This window comes from Phyllobates terribilis, unplaced genomic scaffold, assembly GCF_046119375.1.
Source record: "Phyllobates terribilis strain yellow unplaced genomic scaffold, ASM4611937v1 Scaffold_8__6_contigs__length_399053987, whole genome shotgun sequence".
Taxonomy (NCBI): Eukaryota; Metazoa; Chordata; class Amphibia; order Anura; family Dendrobatidae; genus Phyllobates; species Phyllobates terribilis.
In genome coordinates this window covers 312,037,888-312,061,123 of record NW_027362768.1, presented here as the reverse complement: position 1 = coordinate 312,061,123, position 23,236 = coordinate 312,037,888, and the positions used below count along the sequence as shown (strand labels likewise).

The 23,236-nt window shown below is 45.3% G+C and overlaps 1 protein-coding gene across 3 annotated transcripts in view; it reads left to right on the top strand.

Annotated features, from left to right (window-relative positions):
• The window catches only part of CARD19 (caspase recruitment domain family member 19), a 38,454-nt gene extending 19,015 nt beyond the window's left edge, over positions 1-19,439 (top strand). For 2 of the 3 annotated variants that reach the window (XM_073644551.1, XM_073644553.1), the window contains exons 2-6: positions 9,764-9,906; positions 10,037-10,190; positions 11,707-11,766; positions 12,103-12,174; positions 13,095-19,439. In XM_073644551.1, the coding sequence (XP_073500652.1) occupies positions 9,764-9,906; positions 10,037-10,190; positions 11,707-11,766; positions 12,103-12,174; positions 13,095-13,210 (545 nt within the window). In that variant the 3' untranslated portion in view covers positions 13,211-19,439. Of the gene's footprint in view, positions 1-6,041; positions 6,107-9,763; positions 9,907-10,036; positions 10,191-11,706; positions 11,767-12,102; positions 12,175-13,094 lie in introns of those variants that run through there. The other variant, XM_073644552.1, reaches the window with a different exon arrangement.
• The last annotated feature ends 3,797 nt before the right edge of the window (positions 19,440-23,236 follow it).

Sequence of the window (23,236 nt, the reverse complement as noted above, 5' to 3'; positions counted from 1 at the left end):
TACCAGGTAACAGGTCGATAGGACAGTCGTATGGTCTATGAGGGGGTAGTGTCTCTGCCTCCTTTTTATTAAAGACATCAGCATAAGACCAATAAGGAATCGGAAGTCCAGGTAGATTAGCTGGGGTAGGAGAAGGACGGACGGGATGAACGGGAACCAGACAGGTCTTATGGCAGCCCTGTCCCCAGCGAAGGACTTCTCCGGTCTGCCAGTCAAGAACGGGTGCATGTTTCTGGAGCCAAGGTAGGCCTAGCAAGAGGGCGTGAGAGAGTCCAGGCAGAACATGGAAGGAGATACTTTCAGAATGCAGCATTCCCACCTGCAGAGTAATGGATTGGGTGATGAGTTGGATGGGGCGTGGTAAGAGCCCCCCATCCACGGCAGCAACAGACAAGGGTACAGCCAGAGGTTTGGTGGGGATGCGGTATTTCTCTACCAGGGACTGTGAAATAAGATTCCCGGCTGCTCCAGAGTCCAGTTGGGCTAGTTCGAAATAACGGTTCTCCCCGTAGACGATTGAAACTGACAACAGCAGGGATGGAGAGGATTTATTCTTGTCTAGGTGGACCTCTCTGAGCAAACCTAGACACAGGCGTTTCCCGACCTCTCCGGGCAGGCACGGATCCGGTGCTCCTTACTGCCACAGTAGAAGCAGGTCCCCTCGGCACGGCGTAAGTCCTGACGGGTCTTGACCATCTTGGTCTGGTCGACCTGCATAGGCTCAGGAGGGTGTACCTGGTTAGAGACAGAAGGAGTGATGGGTTTCTGAAAAGTAGGAGCTAGACGTGGTAACCTCCTCTCACGGGTGACCTCTCTGGCACGCTCCTGGAACCGTAGGTCAATCCGGGTGGCAAGAGTTATTAAGTCATCGAGAGTGGTAGGAATGTCCCGACCGGCAAGTTCATCTTTAATACGGCCGGACAGACCCTCCCAGAAGACGGAAACCAGAGCGTCGTTATCCCAGGCCAGCTCCGAGGCAAGGGTACGGAACCGTATGGCATATTGGCCCACGGTGAGACTTTCCTGACGGAGGCGTAGCAACGATGATGCGGATGAGGTCTTCCGTCCGGGTTCGTCGAAGACTTTCCGGAAAGCCGTGAGAAAAGCAGGCAAGTTGGACACCAGGGGGTCTCCTCTCTCCCATAGAGGATTTAGCCAGGCCAGGGCCTCCCCGGTGAGATGGGACATGATGAATGCAATTTTGGCTCGGTCGGAGTTAAACTGGTGGGACAATAGTTCAAAGTGCAGGGTGCACTGGTTTATGAAGCCCCTAGCTTGAGCGGGGTCGCCTCCGAAGCGTGGAGGTGTAGAAAGCCGGGGTCCGGGGCAGGATGCCATGGTATTGGTGGGCAGCGGCGCTGCCGGGCTGCGAGTCATGACACTAGCGATGGTTGCTGGTGGAGCAGTCAGAGTGTCCAGGAAAGAGTTGACATTCCGCAGATGATTCAGGATGGACTCCTGTTGGGACCTCTGACGGGACAGTTCATGACGTAAGTCCGAAAGCGAGAGAGCTTGGGTGCCACCGGGTTCCATGGCCCGAGCAAACTGTAACGGGTCTGGGAGGCGGAACCTCTGGGCTACTATACAAGGGAGCGGTCCTTGTAAGGGAGCGGGTGGCGACCAGGCAGGCAGTCACAGCAGGTGACCGGGACAGTCTCTGGGTGTAGGGGCAGGAGGTCACGGCAAGTGATCAGGGCAGTCTCTGGAAGAACGGGCTGGAGGTCACGGCAAGTGACCGGGGCAGTCTCTGGAAGAACGGGCTGGAGGTCACGGCAAGTGACCGGGGCAGTCTCTAGGTAAAGGGTAGGTACGACCTGTGATGGCTGAACCTCCAGGTAGGCTAGCAAGGCAGATGGAGGATGTGTGCTCCCAGGTGAGCAAGCGAGAGTCTCTGGAATAGCAGGTGGTCACAGCACGTGACGGCGGAGCCTCCAGGTAGGCAAGCAGGCAGGTAGCGGAGAAGCGCTCCCAGGTGAGCGGGCAAGAGTCTCTGGAATAGCTGGTGGTCCCAGCACGTGACAGCGGAACCCCCGGGCAGGCAAGCAGGCAGGTAGCGGAGAAGCGCTCCCAGGTGAGCGGGCAAGAGTCTGGAATAGCTGGTGGTCACAGCACGTGACAGCGGAGCCTCCGGGCAGGCAAGCAGGCAGGTAGCGGAGAAGCGCTCCCAGGTGAGCGGGCAAGAGTCTGGAATAGCTGGTGGTCACAGCACGTGACAGCGGAGCCTCCGGGCAGGCAAGCAGGCAGGTAGCGGAGAAGCGCTCCCAGGTGAGCGGGCAAGAGTCTGGAATAGCTGGTGGTCACAGCACGTGACAGCGGAGCCTCCGGGCAGGCAAGCAGGCAGGTAGCGGAGAAGCTGGTCCATAGACGGACTGACCGGAGTTGTAAGGCAGACCGTCGGACCTCAGGCAAGCAGGCAGGTAGCTGATGTGCGCTCCCAGGTGAGCGGGCAAGTTGGTCCTTAGACAGACTGACCGGAGTTGTAAGGCAGACCGTCGGACCTCAGGCAGGCAGGCAGGTAACAGGAAATCAGGCAGGATTAGGACAGCAAGCTGGCAGGAATCTGGCAGGTAACTGGGAACGGGACCTGAGGGCTGAAGCAGAGTAGAACGGTGCAACAACATTGCTCGGGCACCTCCATTTTGGAGGAGGTGCCTTATATATGGTAAAGTCCTCCGGCCATTGGCCGGGGACTCCTTAGGACGGCGCGCGCGGCCCCTTTAAGAGGGAGGGAGGGCGCGCGCGCCCTAAGCACAGTGGCCGGGAAGGAGCGCGCGCTGCCAGCAGAGCGGGAGAGGGACGCCGGGCACGGAGCAGAGCGGTGAGGGGAACAGCGTCCCTGCCTAGCAGAGGGCAGGGACGCCGGCACTACACATTCTAACTGTCAATATAACCTATTGGTACTCATAATATGATTGCAATTATATTTCTGTATGTGATATAAACATCAGACAAACACTAATAAAAACCAGAGGCCAGCAGATCATGTGAAAATATAATTTTGGTGTCATTCTCAAAACTTTTGGCCATGACTGTATATACCACATGATCACAGTTGCAGTTAATAAATTGATTTATATGAAATGTCTGGGATTTATCCGCATTAAAAAAATTTTTTTGTAACTTTTACATATTGACAGAGATTGTACCTGTTTTGGCCACACTTGTAAAATCCTTGGCACTGCAACCATGTATGTCTTCTTTGGAGAGAGTTTGTTGAGGAGGGGGAAAGAATATTCCCCAGATTCTGTGTTCTTTTGGCCACTACCCTAATACTTGGGGAGAGAACTTGCGCTAACGTAGAATCCTCATAGAACATGGGTAAAATTTTAGTACTATATTTTTGATGCTGTTAAATTGAGGGCTATACTGGAGGGATAATGTTACTTGTTGATTACCCTAATTGTTATCCTAAATGTACCGATCTTGTAATAGATCAGATCTGCTTTTGTTCTCTGCAATTTTACTTGCTCTGTTTAATATCCACTCTGGATAGCCCCTTTGCTTCAATTTGTTTAAATAATTAGAATTGCTACAGTTGCTTTTTATTCTGACCATTTCTCCTACTGGTATGGCCTTAATAGTGTGTAACGGATGTCCACTCCTGGCATGGAGAATTGTGTTACCTGACATGGGTTTGAAATATGTGGATGTTGAAATTCCATTCTCAGTCCCCTCCAATTGTAAATCCAAAAAAGAGATACACCTTGAATGAAAAGAAAAGGTTAACCCCAAATTCAATGCATTACTGTTTAGATATTCTACAAATGATGGAATATCCGATTTGTTTCCTTTCCATATGAAAAGTTGATCGTCTATGAATCTGGCATACCATTGAATACTATTTGAAAACGGATTGTCAACAGATTATAAAAATTTTTGTTCCCAATAAGACATAACTAAGTTAGCTAATGAGGGGGAAAACTTAGCCCCCATAGATACGCCCTTACATTGTAAGTAATATTCATTACAATAGGTGAAACAATTATGGAACATTAGGAATGCAACCACCTGTTTGATGTAATTACATCAATCTGGTGTGTAGTTACTAAAAGGACTAAGATGATACTCAACAGCCAACAATGCAACATCATCTGGTAAGCTAGTGTATAGCGATACAACATGGCAACTGAGCAAGTAAATTTACAATCCCAGGTGATGGTGGACAGTTGGCTTAATACAGCCTTGGAACCCGATATAATGCTCCATACAGAATAATGGGCTCCATGTACTGCTCCGTACAGAATAATGGGCTCCATGTACTGCTCCGTACAGAATAATGGGCCATATATATATATATATATATATATATATATATATATATATATATATATATATATATATATATATATATATATATATATATATATATATATATATATATATATATATATATATGACACATATGCATGTTTTTCTCAATATCTGACATGAAATCAGAATAAACCTTTCCCATTTTAGGTCAATTAAGATTACAATCCTTTTTAATATTTGCCAAATGCTAGAATAATGGGTGAGAGAGAATGTTTAAGGAATTATTATTACTTACTGTAAAGCCAAAAGTTTACATACATTTCATTAGTATTTGGTGCCATTGTCCTTAAACTGAATGTCTTGCGTCAAACGTTTGGGATATCCTTCCACAAGCTTCTCAAAATAGTTGGTCTTAATTTGGGCCCATTCCTCCTGACAAAACTGGTGTAACTGATCCAGGTTTGTAGGTCTCCTTGCTCGCACCTGCCTTTTCAGCTTTGCCCATAAATTTTCAATAGGATTGAGATCAGGGCTTTGTGATGGCCACTCCAAAACATTTACTTTGTTATCCTTAAGCCACTTTGTTACCATTTTGGCAGTATGCTTCGGGTCATTGTCCATTTGGAAGACCCATTTCTGCCCCAAGCTTTAAATTCCCGGCTGATGTCTTGAGATGTTGCTTCAATATTGCCACATAATCTTCTTTTCTTAAGATGCCATCTATTTTGTGAAGGGCACGAGTCCCTCCTGCAGCAAAACAACCCCACAACATGATGCTACTACCCCATATTTCACAGTTGGGATGGTGTTCTTAGGCTTCCAAGCTTCTCCTTTTTTCCTCCAAACGTAACGATGCTCATTATGCCCAAAAAGTTCAATTTTAGTTTCATCAGACCACAGGACATGTCTCCAAAGATTAAGGTCTTTGTTCCTGTGTGCATTTGCAAACATTAATCTGGCTTTTTTGTGTTTTATTTTGGAATAATGGCTTCTTCCTGGCAGAGTGGCCTTTCAGCCCATGTTGATACAGTACTCATTTCACTATGGTTATTGACACAATCTTACCAGCTTCCGCCATCATCTTCACAAGGTCTTTTGCTTTTGTCCTTGGGTTGATATGCACATGTCGGACAAAAGCACGTTCATCTCTCGGACACAGAACCCATCTCCTTCCTGAGCGGTATGATGGCTGGACATTCCCATCTTGTTTGTACTTGCGTATAATTGTTTGTACAAATGAATGAGACACCTTCAGGTATCTTGAAATTGTACCCAAGGATGAGCCAGACTTGTGCAAGTCCACAATTCTCTTCCTGATATGTTGCCTGATTTCTTTAGACTTTCCCATGATGCTACACAAAGAAGCAGTGTGTTTCAGGTGGGCATTGAAATACATCCACAGGTGTGTCTCTAACTCAGATGTTGCCAAAAAAGGAAGCTTCCAAACGCATGACATCCTCATATGGGCAGTCCAGAGTTGTTTAAAGGTATAGTAATCTTAGTGTGTGTAAACTTTTGACCTTGCAGTAAGTAATAAAAATGCATTAAAACATTCTCTCTCTCTCATTATTCTGGCATTTGGCAAATACTAAAAATTATGGTAATCCCAATTGACCTAAAACGGGAAAGGTTTATTCTGTTTTCATGTCAGATATTAAGAAAAACATGCAGATGTCTTTTTATATAGTGTATGTAAACTTCTGGTTTCAACTGTATATATAAAAGAAAAACAAATACTCGCCTCTCCTCGCTGGCGGCAGGTCAGGACTCCTCAGCGTCTTCCCACACTCTGCCTTGACACGTCACAGAGTCAGGAGATGCGGAAGACACCAGAGCAGCTGGGGAATGGGGAGAGGTAAATTACTATGGCAAGTGCCGGGGGCCCTGAGGAAGCGGGGAGGGTGGCACTCATGGGCTAAGGCACCGGGCTCTCCGAACTCACCGGGACGTCAGTCTGTCTCTAGCACCCCATAAACTGCAGCAATAAACGTCAGTCAGTATTCTGCTGAGAGAGCCAGGAGTGGAACAATAATATGCAAATTGCCTCGTCAGAGAGGAAGAGGACTAGAACTCTATAGCGCCACCTATTGGAAATAGCAATCCTAAAAGTCACTATCGACCCTTTATCGAGTCTTGCAATATGACTTTGGATAAAAGCCAAATCAGAATCTCAATTTGCAGACGCGGTGTTTTGTGGTATTGCCCCTCGTCAGTGCAAAGTATGAGAACTGATTTGGCCAGGTGAGAGGCTCTAGACGAGCAATTATGGGTCACCACTCACCATAGCAAATTTTGGGATGAAGCAAGTCAATTCTGAGCACAACAAGACTGTATTTTTTTAATGCACTGATTAAATGCACACAGTGATGTCACAGTATGTAAGGCTGTGTGCCCACGTAGCATTTTTCAAGCGTATATGCTGCGGAATTTCCGCAGCGTAAACGCTTGAAAAACGCATGTATATCCGCACCCCATGGTCCCCAATGGCATTCCGCAATGTCAATGCCCATGCTGCGGATTTTTCCGCAGCGTATATGCTACGGTCAAAAATCCGCAGCATGTTCATTAATTTTGCGGAAGCGCAGCGGAATTAATGTGCGGATGGTACCCAAGTCTGGATGAGAGGAGACTCTCATCCAGACCTGGGTACCAAAGAACCTGTAAAAAAAAGAATAAAATAAAGTTTATACTTATCTTCTGATGTTTTCCCTCCGTCGCGCTGTTGTCTGAAGGACCTGCCACGTCATTGAGTCATGTGACCCACCACATGACTCAATGACGTCACCGCAGGTCCTGCACACAACAGCGTGAGCCGCTCAAGCCTCCGGACGGGGCAGAGAATGCATCAGAAGGTGAGTATAAAGTTTATTTTTTTATTTTTTACCATTCTGAACAAGTTGTCAAGCACTTTTCCAAGTGATGCTTGGAGAAGTGCTTGATAACCCGCATGCGGAAATGCATGCAAAGACGCCTCACAAACGCTTCTACCTGGCGGGAAAACCGCATGTAATATCCGCATGCGATTTTCCCGCCAGGGAGAAGCGTAAAAAATATGCTTCAGGTCCGCAACGTGGGCACATAGCCTAAATATCAATGTAACAATGCAAGCTTAATGCACAAAGTCAGGGCACACAAATCATGCACATATTCAAGCCTACGGTAAAGGGATGATGCACATAGTGATGTCACAGCGTAGAAATAATGCAAAAAGTAATATCACAGTGCAAATATAATGTTGGCTGATCTGCATTTCATTCATCAAGCTCCCGATTTATCATCCGTAGTCATCACTTGCTGCCAATTTACACATTCATTCCAAAAGGGGGCAGATGTAAGGGGCAAGTACACGGGCACGACCACTGTACAGTTGACATAGCTGTGCAGGGAAACCATTGAACATATGCTTGCTGATTGGTGGGGGTGCGGGGTGTTGCACCTCTCACTGACCTGGCATTTCATGACCTAGTCTAAGTATAGGCGATCAATATAGAAATACCAGATAACTTCTTTACCGTAAATGCTCTAACCTTTCATTCTCCAGGCAGATAAGTGGCTGCTAGAGATGTATGGCAGCAACTTGCTCCTTTGTCCCCATGAAGAACACATGGTTGTTCATCTGTTTGTGAACAAGTGTTTTGCCCCCATGTATGTAAGGTTATTGGGCACATTTAGGCAAGTTGTGTCAAACTAACATGAGTTGACTCTTGAGTAGATGAGCTCACAAAAGAAGGTATGGATCTGTGATGTTTCGCCCCGTACATTGTACACATCTGCCTTCTGGAGGTGATTAAGCTGGTTGGTGGTAGTGCCGGGTGTCAGACCTCAATGGATCTGATATTGATGACTTATCCTATGGATAGATCATCTGTGCCATAGTGGAAAACCCCCTTAAGGGTATGTGCACACAATGTCTTCTTCAGGTGGATTCCTCCTGGAACCTCCTGAAAAAGCGCTAAAAAATACCAAAAATAATGCACATCAATGGAAAAATGACTTGCTGTGCACATGTTCTTTCTTCTTGAAGAAGTGAGTGATTCATTCTTCAGGCGAATTCTGCTTTGGAGCCTCACTATTAATAAATATATTTATTAAGAAAAGCACTGGTGGCAAAGGCGCCGAAAAAGACATTTAAAGAAAAATGCTGCCTTCGGTTTCCTGAAGCATGTCTTGCAGCAAAAACTCAGCAGGTACGATGGCATCTAAAAGACGTTGTGTGCACATACCCTAAGGGTGCTGGCCATGTGAATGCACCAATATCTACAATTGTCCCATCTGTACAGGTTGATGGATGGCAGGGATACATTTGATTAGAAAAACTGTGTTCTTACAGCTTTTGCAATCCGTCGATAGTCCAGAAGTGCTTGAGTATACCATGAAGAGATGTCGCTGGGCTAGATCTTATAAGTCCCCACAAAGGAATCGGTAATTGCCGTATTTAATACACATTTGTAGCACAATCGCTGTCAAATGTAATTGTCTTGCCTGAGTGCATGTGGCATCGGCTAATTGATTCCTGGGAGTCTCCTGGGTGTCGTAAAAGGATTTTGATTGTGAAAATATAGGAAAACGTGGGTTTTCCTATGGGAAGATTGAAAGAGTGATTAAGACTGAATGAAGCACAGTCAATTATGGAAAAAAAATATTGAAACAAGCAATTTTACACACATTACATCTCTGCTGTTCCTGGGACTGTTCACCTTATTTTTTTTTATTTGCAGTTCATTGTGGGTTAAGAGTTGTACACTTTTTGGACAAATGTTTTTGCTCAAAGAGGTTGTCCACTACTTGGACAATCCCTTCTAAATCCCTATGCCCCCCCCCCCCCAATAAAATAATAACACTTTTATACTCCCTGCCGGTGCCGTTCCAGTGGTCTTGGCTCTGGCTCTCCTTGGGATTGCATGACATTATTATGTAATGCAGTATCTGCGGCCAATCAGCACTGGCTTCACTTTCTTCTCCTGTGAATGTAATTGGGGGGGAATTGAGCTCTGCAGCTACTCTCTCACTCTCTCTGGATATCTTGATTTTTCTGAAGGAGAGAAGAGTAAAGCCAGAGCTAATTGGATGCAGGATCGCATGACATAACAATGTCACACAAGTCCTGGGAGAGCCAGTGCCGACACCGCTCCAACGGCACTGGCATTGGAGTAAAAGTTTTATTTTACTGCAGGGAATCTAGAGATTTAGAGTAGTGGACAACTCCTTTTAAGACTGCATTCACATGAAGTGGCCCAGTACCGCAGCACCATTATTTCTAATAGTGCAGCAGAAAGTCACAATAATATTGCGGATACAGCAACTCTACTAGACACACCTTAGATGCATGCTGCATGTGTACCGGGCAGTATATGTCACCCCAGCCTCAATGGGCCTATATGGATGAGTAGCATTTAAACAACCAAATCTACTTTTTATCACGTCACTTTGACTGTTCTTGAGATGATTCAGTGTTACAAGATTATTCCGACTTGCTCTTACTCTTCTGCCATTGTGTTTATATTGTTTTCAGATCACACTTTCTCCGAGCGGCTCCTGCAGGACATAGCGCACCTCAAAAGTAACAAGAATTTGACTGAAAGGGTTGTAGACAAAATCATTCTGCAGCTGAATCGTGTCTATCCTCAAGTTCTTTCCAATAAAGAAGCTGAAAAGGTAACGTAAACCTTGTGTTACCAGTGTAAGGAGAACTTGCCGTTGCTCTGGTCATCATACTGGAGACAGGAGTCAGATGGGAGGTCAGCAGGTTAACATTCAGACCGACTTTAAACCTGGTTCTCTACAGTTTAGGAATCTGAAAACCTCTCTGCGCACCCGTCTGTCTGATCTACTGACGCATATACAAAGAAAGGGTGAACGAGAATGTCAGGAGTTCTACAGGGCTCTCCAAAACAACGCAGACGCGGTGTACGCCACCCTGCCCAGCAGAAGCAACCTGAGTAAGTGACAGCGAGCAGCTCCAACACCACTGCCCAGGAAGCCATCGTGACCGTGTCAGTTGTTAGTAATTGCAATGCTCTTAAGGAAACCAAATGGACTAAATCGTCACACTTTCTTAATTGCAATGTCGTTGGTGTGTCTCCTGGTGCTCACTGCCATAGGCTGCAGCGCTCACGTAGCATAACAATCAGCGCCCGTTGATGGGCTGCAGCTTTAACACTTCCCTTGGATGTCCTAGTTCCGTCTCAGGGAAGTGTGAGCACTGCAGCCCATCAGGGGCCACCGATAGGCTGCTGCACTCATAACTGTCGCGCAAGCACTAAGAACGCCGCCAGTGCAAAAGGTGAGTGTTAATTTTTTGGGGGTTTTATCTGTCTCACATGGGGAATTACAGCATTTAAGAAGGGGTTACCAAGTTTTGGACAACAAGTTTTAAAGGGCACCTGTCACCAGTTTTTGCCGATATAACCTATGGCCACCACCTTTCAGCCCCATATGACAATATTCTATAATGCCTCACATATGACTCCAATTCATCCTGCAAGACAAAAAAAATACCTTTTATACTCACCTGTCGTTCGGTCCAATGGGTGTCACTGGTCTTGGTCCAGTGCCTCCTTCTGTGCTTCATGTGGATGACGCATCCTACGTCATCCACACAGTCTTCCTTTCAAGCTTCTGTGCAAGTGCACTTCACTCTGCCTTGCCGAGGGCAGAGCAAAGTACTGCAGTGCAGATGCATCGGGAAAGGTCAAAACAGTGACGGCGAATGCGCACTGCAGTACTTTGCTCTGCCCTCGACAGGGCCGGGAGAGATGCGCCGGAGCGCGATGCCGGACACTGTTTGGATGACGTAGGATGCGTCATCCACACGAAGCACAGAAGGAGGACGGCACCGGACCAAGACCAGCGATGCCCATCGGACCAGACCGTCCCATAGGCGAGTATAATAAAAGCTCTTTTTTTTGCCTTGCAGGGTGAATTGGAGTCATATGAACAGCATTATAGAATACTGTCACATGGGGCTGAACTGTGGCTGCCGTAGGTTATATCGGGAAAAACCTGGTGACAGGTTCCCTTTAAGGGGTATTCCAGTTCCACTAGTCGCTGCTAGAATACCCCTTTAAAAGCTATGAACACCTTTTACCTAGAGAAAAAAATGATTTACACATGTTAGTGGTTACTTTTAGTTAATAAAATTGCACTAAGTTTCAGTCTGCAATCTTCATTCCTTCATTCATTTTCAGACCCCGATATGCAGTTTGCACTCGCACGCAGATTTGATCGACCGACGTGTAAAGCCGATTGGACAGTGTGACACCGACACTGTCCAATCACAGCTGTCCATGTCAGATTGTGTAGAGACACGCCCTTTTGACAAGGAGAATGGTAACGCCCAGTTGCTAATTTAATTCAGATATTTCTAGGAGGAATGGCACAGGACAAAGTTATAAGAAAAGTTGTTGCAAAATTATACGTTTTCCTCATATTTAGGTATTCTTTTTGTTACAACAGATACCTCAGATCCCCTAGAAATCAGCCCTGACCTGGAGAAAATTATCCTCAATGACCGTGGTAAGTAACTAGCAGGTAAAGTAGGTGCCCGGTATAGGTGAAGAACGTGAATGTGGTGCAGGATATCTAGATCCGAGGTTCTCGCTCTGTGGTGCTTGTACATACACCCTGTCTCCAGGGAGTACTTGCATTGTCCCTGCGGCATGCACTGCAGCATATGATCATAGCCCCAGGAGCATTTGGCGTAGAAACATCAAACACTGATCCCACATTATTTGATTCATTCAAGTCCAATCTCATTGTCGGTAATGATGGGGGTCCTAGAAGATGCCCCCCACCCATCATACGTGTATCTCGCTAGTGTGATGTTTTCTGACACCTGTTTTCCATTCGCAGGACCCGTCTTTTTCCTGGCTTGCTTCAGCGTTGCAGCAGGACTGGCATTAATAATGTATTACAATAACGCAGGTAAAAATCTAAGAAAGCCCAGCTGTGAGGTTATGCAACATGTACAATTTTTTTTGCATAAAGGGGTATTTAAATAATTAATTTAAAAAATAACCCCTATCCATAGGACAAGGGTGTATTACTGATCGCCGGGGGTTTGGCCGCTGGGACCGAGATCAGGGCTCTGGCTTCCAAGAACGATGCTCTTCAGAGCTCCACCATGAATGAGGTGTGCTCAACCTTTGCTTCATTCATTGTCTACGGGACAGATGGAAATATTGGAGTGCTGCACTCTGCTTTTCTTCCAGTCTGTGGCCGGGTTCGGATGCTCCAATTTTTGGTCAGGACCGAATTAGACCACACAGTGGCCGATGGTAGTCAGTGTATAAGTGCCCATGAGTGATTTTCTACATGGAACTATGCACATTCATTGTATTGGCCACTATTAGTCTCTGTTCTGTCTAATCTCATGCTCCCTGCCTGTTGTCAAGTGTAATCTGTCTATGGAAGCTGAGATGCCAAAATGGATTATAGGTGGGGATGCGCAGACCGGTGGAAGTTCGGGTTCTGGTATCCGACCTAAACTTTAGTCCAAAGTTTGGTTCAGGTACCAGAACTGTACTCGATCTTCAGCCACAACCTGAAACCCATTGAAAACATTGAGGACTCAAACTGGAAAAAAAAATCTCTCCTGTTATGACACGAGACTAGGGACAGCTCCTGGACATATTAGACTGGGGTGTGTCCCAAAAGTAGTTTTAACTTGTGGGGGACCAGGACAGAAAGATGATGATGATTTTTTAATGTACCTTCTAATAAATCTACACTTCAGATTACTGTAAGAAAAAGGTACAAGCTTTCAAATATCACTTAGTTTCTTTTCGGTGTATTTTTAATTCTCGACATGGACCAATCCTTTTGATGTATGTTTTTCCTTCTAGAGGTGAAGTCACCCGACTCGGCCAAGAAAGTATTTGGCTTTTCTGCTATTGGATTTGGGCGACACATCAGAAACATCTTAATATCTTTTCTGGAGGACACGGCGCTGAGTCACTGAAGACCTCAACCACTAAGTGACCATGTACTTGAAGCAATCTGCCGTGCACGACGCTTACATTTACCAAAGATTAGGATTCTTCTCTGTCCATGGTGTTCATGGGTCGTCTTCCATCATGTAAAGGAAAGGCGGCAAGTATATTATGGAAGAGAAGCATTTTGTATGGAGTTTTCCAAAAATATTGCCGTCCAAAGATTTATTGTGGACCAAAGGCGAATACAAACGGTTATCTTCTATGTGTACATGAACAGTTACTGAAGAAAACGCCAACGTGCTCAAGATGGGTCAAACTCAGTTGCCTGCATTTCTAAGTATTCAGAAGCTCCTTTGTCTTCTCATTAACAGGTTTTTTTTCTTTAGTTTAAAAAAGTGTTTTCCCATTGTTATGACTTATGAAACGGTTATCACTTGACCATAGTATTCTGACATTTTCATGTCTGACTGTTGCATGTGTTTTATGTTATAAATATTTTAATCTTTATTTGCTTTTTTCTCTTGTTGGGGGTTACGGTTTCTTTTTGATTATTTTAAACTATTTTGGGGCTAAATCACATAAGCAGTTTATCTACTATGATGTGCAAGCACACCGGTTGGATTGGGGGGGGGGGGGCATTTTTGGAGATAGATGCAGGTCAGAGAGTTGGGTCCTACATCTATTACACAGATCATTGCCTTCTTCTCTTCCCAGCACTGTTCTAGTACTTTCTGTTCCACTTAACTGCAGTTCTACCCAGCAAGCTCAGACAATATCTTCTATGTGGCTGGAATCACTTTCTCAAGGTAAACCTATGAGACTCACATTGAGGATTTATAGATTTCCATTGAGAAAGCAACTTCCAAAGACAGCCGGCAAGTGAGAACTGCGATCATGTGGTGCGGAAGAGGACAGGAACTGCGCTGGAAACGGGAGAGGACGGCGATTGGTAAGTGTTTTAATGCACACAATAACTATAATTAACAGGGGGGTAGGTATTGCAAAAACATCGCTTGAGTGCTACCTTAAATTCTTCCGACAGAAGTAGGAAGGGCTTATAGTCATGATCCAGAAGAAGGAGGCACCTTCTGTAGAAAGCACATAGGTTTCATTCAGAAGAATGGGACAGTCGTAGAAATGTCTGCAACAAATTTGATACATGTGCACATGTGATGAATACTTTCGGGATATCTTTTTTTTTTTTTTGTCCGGATTTGCGGGTGAAAAATCAGCAGCGTATTACAGTAAAAGCAAAGTGGATGATATTAAAACAAATCTCATCTACACATTAGAGAAAAAATCCACATTGAAAATTGACCTACAGTGGGGGAAATAAGTATTTGATCCCTTGCTGTTTTCGTAAGTTTTCCTACTGACAAAGACATGAACAGTCTATAATTTTATGAGTAGGTTAATTTTAACATTGAGAGATAGAATATCCCCCCAAAAAATCAAGAAAATCACATTGTATAAATTGCTGTATTTTTCAGACTGTAAGATGCACCGGACCATAAGACGCACCTAGCTTTTAGAGAAGGAAAATAGGAAAAATAATGTAAGCAAAAAATGTGGTCATGATGCCCTGTTATGGGGGAGGGGGTCTGCTGCTGACACTGGTATTGGGGTAATGTCCCCCAATTCTGTTAATATCCTCTATCCTGGTATGTATGGCCCCTCCTTGCTGGTATACGTGGCCCTCATCCCCATCCTGGTATGCATGGTACCCCTCATCCCCCATCCTGGTATGCATGGTACCCTTTGATCCCCCGTCCTGGTATGCATGGCACCCCTTGATCCCCCTATCCTGGTATGCATGGCACCCATTGATCCCCCTATCCTGGTATGCATGGCACCCCTTGATCCCCCTATCCTGGTATGCATGGTACCCCTTGATCCCCCATCCTGGTATGCATGCCACCCCTTGATCCCCCATCCTGGTATGCATGCCACCCCTTGATCCCCCATCCTGGTATGCATGCCACCCCTTGATCCCCCATTCTGGTATGCATGGCACACCTTGAGCTCCCATCACGCTGCCCACAAAAAAAATAAACAATACTCTCTCCTCCTTCGCTGTCCCGCTCTGCTGCCAACACTCACTGTGTGAGCCGCCCATAGAGTCCCTGCCATGCGCCCTCACACAGTGTTTGATGCTGTGCCGGAATAGTCACTGCTCCCCATGCTGGAACTCTGTACGCTGTACCGCATTGCGGCTCCTGCTGCGGCCGGCGGTCTGTGTGCCCGCTATTAAAGACCATGAATATTCCCTACAACCCATGGGAGTGGGTTCTAGGGAATATTCATGAGTTTTAATAGCGGGCACACAGAACGCAGAGCGGCAGCAGGAGCCGTGGTGCGGTACAGTGTGCCGGCTATTAAGGAAAATGAATTTTCATTTCTCTCCAAGCCCATGGGCTTGGGGATCAGGGAATATTATTTTTTTTTAGTAGTGGGCACAGTGTAGGCTGCAGCAGGCGGCTGCTGCCTCCTGTTCCACGCTAATCTGCCGCTGCCCCACACCCACCACCACACAGCCATACAGTATATAGTATTAGGACTATAGGACTCATCCCCCCACTTTCCTCCAAAATTTAGGAGGAAAAAAGTGCTTCTTATAGTCCAAAAAATACGGTAGATAATTTTTTTTTGCGTTTTGCAGTGAGAAATAAGTATTTGATCTCTCCTTGCAGATCATCTCTAAATCATTAAGATTTTGAGGCTGTCACTTGGCAACTCAGAGCTTCAACTCCCTCCATAAGTTGGTTTGGTTGGTTGATTAAGGTCTGGAGACTGGCTAGGCCACTCCATGACCTCACTGTGCTTCTTTTTGAGCCACTCCTTTGTTGCCTTGGCTGTATGTTTTGGGTCATTGACTTGCTGGAAGACCCAGCCACGACCCATCTTCAATGCTCTTACTGAGGGAAGGAGGTTGTTGGCCAAAATCTCGCTATACATGACCCCATCCATCTTCCCTTCAGTACGGTGCAGTCGTCATGTCCCCTTTGTAGAAAAGCACCCCCAAAGTATAATGTTTCCCCCACCATGCTTCACGGTTGGGGTGATGTTCTTAGGGTTGTACTTATCCTTCTTCTTCCTTAAACACGGCGAGTTGAGTTAATGGCAAAGAGCTCAATTTTTGTCTCCTCTGACCACAGCACCTTCTCCCAATAACTCACCCAATAAGAATCATCCAGGTGTTCATTGGTAAACTTCAGACGGGCCTGCACATGTGCCTTCTTGAGCAGGGGGACCTTGCAGGCACTGCAGGATTTTAAACCTTTAAGGCATAATGTGTTACCAATATTTTTCTTAGGGACTGTGGTCCCAGCTGCCTTGAGATCATTAACAAGTTCCCCCATGTGTAGTTTTAGGCAGATCTCTCATCTTCCTCATGAACAAGGTATACCCCACGAGGTGAGATTTTGCATGGTGCCCCAGATCGATGTCGATTGACAGTTGTTTTTTATTTCTTCCATTTTCTTACTATTGCATCAACAGTTGTCTCCTTCTCACCAAGCGTCTTACTTAGGGTTTTGTAGCCCATTCCAGCTTTGTGCAGGTCTATGATCTTGTCCCTCACATCCTTAGAAAGCTCTTTGGTCTTGCCAATGTTGTAATGGTGAGAGTCTGACTGATTAATTGAGTCTGTGGACAGGAGTCTTTTATACAGGTGACTATATAAGACCGCTGTCTTTAATGCAGGTAACGAGTTGATTAGGAGCGTCTAACTGGTCTGTAGGAGCCAGAACTCATAATGGTTTGTAGGGGATCAAATACTTATTTCTCACTGCAAAATGCAAAAAAGAATTATCTAATTACACAATGTGATTTTCTTGATTTTTTGGGGGGATATTCTATCTCTCAATGTTAAAATTAACCTACCCTTAAAATTATAGACTGTTCATGTCTTTGTCAGTGGGCAAACTTACAAAAACAGCAAGGGATCAAATACTTATTTCCCCCACTGTATACTGTGAATTTAATGGGGTTATCCAGGACTATTTAAAATTTTTTTTTTTACCATGGGCTTTACTATTAACAGGCCGTACTTGCTTGTTGTGCCGGCGCCGATCTTTGCCAGAACAAAGCGGTCACAGGCGATTCAGCAGCTTTCATTGACCTCACATTGACAAAGAAGCGGCTTTTTTTCCAATCTTCTGTCGACGGGTCGTTACTGCAGACATCTTGTTAATTGACAGACTGCTCCCTGCTGCCTAACTACAGAGAGTCAGCTGTCAATCAGCAGTCACACCCCATTGACAGAACAGCCGTGAAGAGGAAGAGCTGCTCTGTTGACGTGGAGCAGCTGAATTACCAGCAGGAGCAGTCCGTGACCGTTCTGAGCCTGCGCTGTGTAAAACAAGCAGGTAGTTGCCTCTGTTTAGAAATGACCTGTCTGTTAATTTTTTTTTTTTTACTATGGGCCTAAAAACTAAATAATCCTGGATAACCCCTTTTTAAAGTCAACAGCATTTCGACATGCGGATTTTGACGCGAACCTGGCAAAATCTACAGCGGAATTTTTTTTTCTAAATGTTAATGTACCTTTTAGGGAATGTTAACCTCAGAAAATCTGCAGCTGATATGTCCCTTATGGAGGAACCATTACACTTCCATTAGTCCATCTCAGTTACAGATTTTAAGACCGACCAGAAAATAATAGTTTTTTTAATTGGGGTTGTATTCATTACATCTGACTTCTGTGCAAACATTCGAGAGTCGCCCAACATCTAATATGTCGTCTTGGGATAATGCGCTCCGGCCAGTCTATTTGTCTTTTTTGCCCAAGAAAATTGAATAGTATCACATTATAGATGGACATTAGACCCAAGCATTGACAGCTCTGATCTCTCAGGTGACCTGCGTGTGCTCCTAGATTACCGAGCGGTTATTTTGACAGTATTCATCTCCTGTGGCCACCATCGGTGGATGTGGTTTCGGCGAGGCTTTGGTGCTGGACCATGTGCTCTTACCTGTGTACTCAGGTGAACTGTATGGTCTTCTCTCTGAAATCCCAATGATTGCAGCTACAGATCACTGTGCACATCACCTTTCATATTGTATATAGGAAGGTACCTTGGGTTTTATTCACACTGCCGTATTACGCTTCCATGAGCGAGATATATTGAGCACCAAGAAAAGTCATTAGATCCCATCACGCAGGAGTTTCTTTTTTTGGCAGGAGGAATTTTCTTCTTGGCCTGAAAGATAACCCATATATATAATGGAACAAAGACATCTGAAGTCTTCTGTAATAGAATTTTTATACAGCTTTTTTTTGGCCTGCATGGTGAATGCAAGAAGAAAACACATTAAAAAAACAGGCCTACAGATCGATGCAAAAACCTGCCAAAAAGGCAGAAAAATCACAAAAAAAATAAGCTTCACATTTTTTTTGTACAGATAGTACCTTAAAGGCTATAATGCACTACAACACACAATACGTTTTAATACATGTCCTTTTTGGTAACGTTAGTGGCTTGTTTTTTTTTTATGTGAAAAATACTCTTTTTGTTTTGTTTTCGGTTTAGTAACAAAACGCTAAAAACATTTTTAAAGAATGCAATGAATTACAGAGGCATTTTTTTTACATATAAAGGAGGACCTCTTTCAAGCTCCTTGCTAAACACATGCTGTCCCCATGCCACTGATTTGTAAGGTTCCATGCACAATACAAAAAATTGGTCAGAACCTGACAATTTTGGCGCAACCAGCTGATGTGCATGGGGGGCCTCCCGGTAGATGGTACCGGCCAGTTGGAATTTCAGTGTCCAATGTTTTTGTGTTCAGGGGAGATAAGCTGCTGCCAAAAGATTCTGGCAGCGGCTTTCTCTTTTCTCCCCATTAAAAACACATGCAGTCTCGTGTAAGGATAGGGGAGAGTGAAAACTGTTCGATGAACACCTCTCTCATGTACAAGCTCTATTGACCTCGACAGCCTCCTATATGGATGTGTGAATTCAGCTAAATAACCACTGCACTCATTTGCAACGTGATCCCATTGATACCTGGTTCTATTCTAATACAGCTCGCTAAAGTGGCTTATCTCACTGTGCACAGTGCTCTGGAGCTGAAATCACTGTTCAGTTCTTGTAGTGTTTTTTTTTATTTTTATTTTGTTGTGGAATTTCATACCAATCTGTAAAACAAGATGTTGTACACAATATTATCACGTGCCTACTGTATATGAACTGCACCTATTATAGCCGGTGGCTGATGTTTTATTTTTCTATATTAAAAACTTTGCTCAATAAAGTGTCTGATTATTTTATTTATTATTATTCTGGCATCATCATCAAATTTGCATAAACTGAGATGATCCAAAGAATTATGTAGTTAGTTCATTATGTAGTTTTGTAGTGTAAGGATAGTGAATATCCTCTAAACACTAGTGATTGACATTGTTCTGGTCAGTAGGACGAATGCTTTAAATGGGTTTTCTATCTTCATAGTTTTTCCTCATTTTCCCTTATGTACAAGTATTACAGTCAGCTGTACTCGCCTTTCCCAGCTCTGGCTCTTCTCCTTTGCTCTTGGTTACTGTTTACAGGGTGCAGCGGTATTGTGATGACTGCTGCAGCCAATCACTGGACGCAGCGGTTCTCATACCATCTACATTGGCATCACTGCTGAGCTCAGCAGTCACATCTGTGGTAGTCATAATGTTACCGCTGCAGCTTGTAAACCGTCACCAGGAGCGGCGGCAGGGCTGAGAAAGGCGAGTACAGCTGATTGTGTTATTTGTACGCAAGGCAAACCGATGGGAGTGAAAAACTGTGCACACTGCGCCTTTAAGACGTTAGCAGAACTGCTGAGTTTTAGGCCACGTTCACACGTTCAGTATTTGGTGAATGTTTTACTTCAGTATTTGTAAGCCAAAACCAGGAGTGGGTGTAAAATACAGAAGTGGTGACGTGTTTCTATTGTACTTTTGTTCCACTCCTGGCTTTTGCTGACAAATATTGAGGTAAAAAACTCACCAAATACTGAACATGTGACCGTGGCCTAATAAGCCGAAAACTCTTCCTGAAAACGTCAGCAGTGGTTTTCCTGAAATGTCATCATCGGCGTCACTTTAGCCATTTTTGTGGTGGCTCCGCCGCTGGCGTCTTTGCTCTGTACTTTCAAGAATTAACAGGTTGCTTCTTTTAATCACTTCAAGGTTTCCAAACCGTGAAGTAGTTAAAAGAAGTGACGTAAGGCCACGTTCACACTCTCAGTATTTGGTCAGTATTTTACCTCAGTATTTGTAAGCCAAAACCAGGAGTGGAACTATCAGAGGAAAAGTATAATAGAAACACGTCACCACTTCTGTATTTTTCACCCAATCCAGGATGTGCCTTAATACTGACGTAAAAAACTCTCCAAATACTCACAGCACAGCAATGTCCGTTTTCTCCTTCCCCCAAGATGGCACCACGGAGAGAGGGGATCCGCCCTTCAAGGACAGGAAACCTACAGATAAAAGGGCGGTACCTCTCTCCCGCATCAGTTGGTTTCCGGTCCTTCACGGGATCCTACAGTTCCTAAAGGAGGCATACCTGCGGGGTGCCAGAAGATGAATGTCGTGGGAAGCCAGGCCCGGCCATTCCGATCCAGGCAGCAAGGGTTCCCTTCCTCGGCTGGTGCGGTGCCCTGAAGCGCCACCGCTGGGGCCAGAAGCCTTTAGGGTGTGCAGGGGGGTCCAGACGAAGAGGACCGGGCCCACCAAGGCCTGCTGCGCTGGACCCCCCTGGTTGCAGCAGGTGTGATTGCGGCGCTGCCCGGCAGCGATCTAAAAAACTTCCGGGTACTAACATGTATGCGCGAGTGCTCCGGGGCGCCTCCTGATGACGCGGCGCCGCAAAGCATGACTGGGAAACCAGTCTGCTCAGGCGCGAGCGTCCCAGAAGTCTTACCCGCTACTTGGGATAAAAGACTCTGCAGTTCCTGTATTGAGCAGACCATATGTGAGGAATCTCTGAAATTTGCCTCAGAACTTAGATACCTGATAAAATCGCAGGTTGAAGATACCATGTCCCTTCGGGAGGGGGGGATTAAAAAAACTAAAAACATATCCCCCCGAGTCCGGGTCTAGCAGCTCCGAGAACGGCAGAAATTCGGACTCGTCCGTTTCTTCATCATCCTCTTCCTCATCTACAGATAGGGGAGGACGGAGCTGTTTTCCTATCGAGGAAACAGCCTCATTAAGGCCATCAGGTCCACCATGGGGTTAGCAGATCCCCGGCCCAAGAGATCTATCCAGGAAGTAATGTTCAGCGGTTTAGAACAAAAAAAGAGGAGATCTTTTCCACTTAACAAGCAAGTTCACTCTTTAATTAAAAAAGAGTGGAAAAGACCAGAGAGGAAGGGCCTCCTTTCCCCAAAAAGAAAGTACCCGTTCGATGACCCTGCGTGTTCCTTTTGGGAGAAAGCGCCAAAACTGGACGTCGCGATTGCTAAAACCTCAAAGAAGTTCTCCCATTTGAGGACATGGACGTCTTAAAAGACCCCATGGATAAAAAAGCAGACACCTTACTAAAGGGTTCCTGGGAAGCTGCTGGGTGGTTTAAAACCTGTGGTAGCTGCCACATGTACGGCCAGGTCATTAATAGTCTGGTTAGACCAGCTTGAAACGGAACTGCGACAGAAAACGTCTAGAGACACAATAGTAGACCCATCCCGGTAATGAAAGGGGCAGCGGCCTTCCTAGCTGACTCCTCGGCGGGCTCTGTCAGATTAGGAGCTAGGGCGACAGGGCTCGCTAACGCGGCCAGGCGAGCCCTCTGGCTTAAATGTTTGCCCGGGGACCTACAAACAAAATCAAGATTATGTTCCCCTGTTATGTTATCTCCCCTGTGAGGGCGAATTTCTATTTGGGCCCACCCTTGATGACATCTTAGAGAAAGCAGGGGACAATAAAAAGCGATTCCCTATCCTATCTAACACTGCTTACAGAAAGCCCTTTCGGAGCAAAAGGTTTATCCGCAGAAAGCCCCCTAAAGATCAGGATAAGTGGGAGGACAGGAGAAGGAAAACCAAAGGGTTCCTATTCAACAACCCCCCCCCAATGATAGCCTCCCCCCCCCACCCAGTGAAAATCCTCATTGGGAGGGCTTTCTGCTATCAGATTTTCTCCCAGTCTGGGAAAAAATATCCAACAGCCCATGGATTCTGAGCCTAATAAAATCAGGCCTGAAATTCCAGTTCCTCTCATTTCCACAGCCAAACTTTGTATTAACCCCCAAAAGGTCCTCAAACGTGGAGCAGCTGGCCTTTGAGCAAGAAATCCGAGGACTGGAAAGCGGTCCTTCAGGATGGGAGGAGGAAGGCGAAGGCTTCTACTCTCCTCTATTCCTGAGGAAAAAAACAGATGGAACTTACAGGACGATTATAAATTTAAAAAAGCTGAACAGGCTTTTGAAGGTGGAAGCCTTCAAAATGGAGACAATAAAATCATCAGTAAAAATGCTGTTCCCTAATTGTTTCATGGCCGTTCTGGATTTAAAGGATGCCTATTATCACGTCCCAATATACAAAGATTACCAGAAGTTCCTCAGAGTAGCAGATCCCATAGGTGGAGTGGTCAAACACTATCAATACACCGCCCTCCCATTCAGCATCGCCATAGCCCCAGGAACAGAACACCCTAGTCGTTCCATACCTGGACGACTTTCTGGTAATAGGCAGTTCCTTCCTAAATTGCAGAACCCATCTGTGAAAGGTCATGAATTCCTTGACACACTTAGGATGGCTTTTGAATCTGAAAAAATCCAAAACAGAGCCATGCCAGATACAGGAATTGTGTTGGATTCAAAAAGACAAGAATGTCTCCCCCCAGGGAAAATTCACAAGATCATAGACCAAATATCGCGGGCAAGGACCCACCCGTCTATGACCCTACGGAAAGCCATATCCCTTCTAGGCTCCCTGACGGCGTGTTTCTCGGCCGTCTAATGGGCCCAAATACACACCAGGGCCCTGCAGTGGGAAATCTTAAAGGCAGGAATATCTCTAAAAGGGCATTTAGAAGGGCAGCTAATGCTATCTGCAGAAACCACACTTTGTCTATC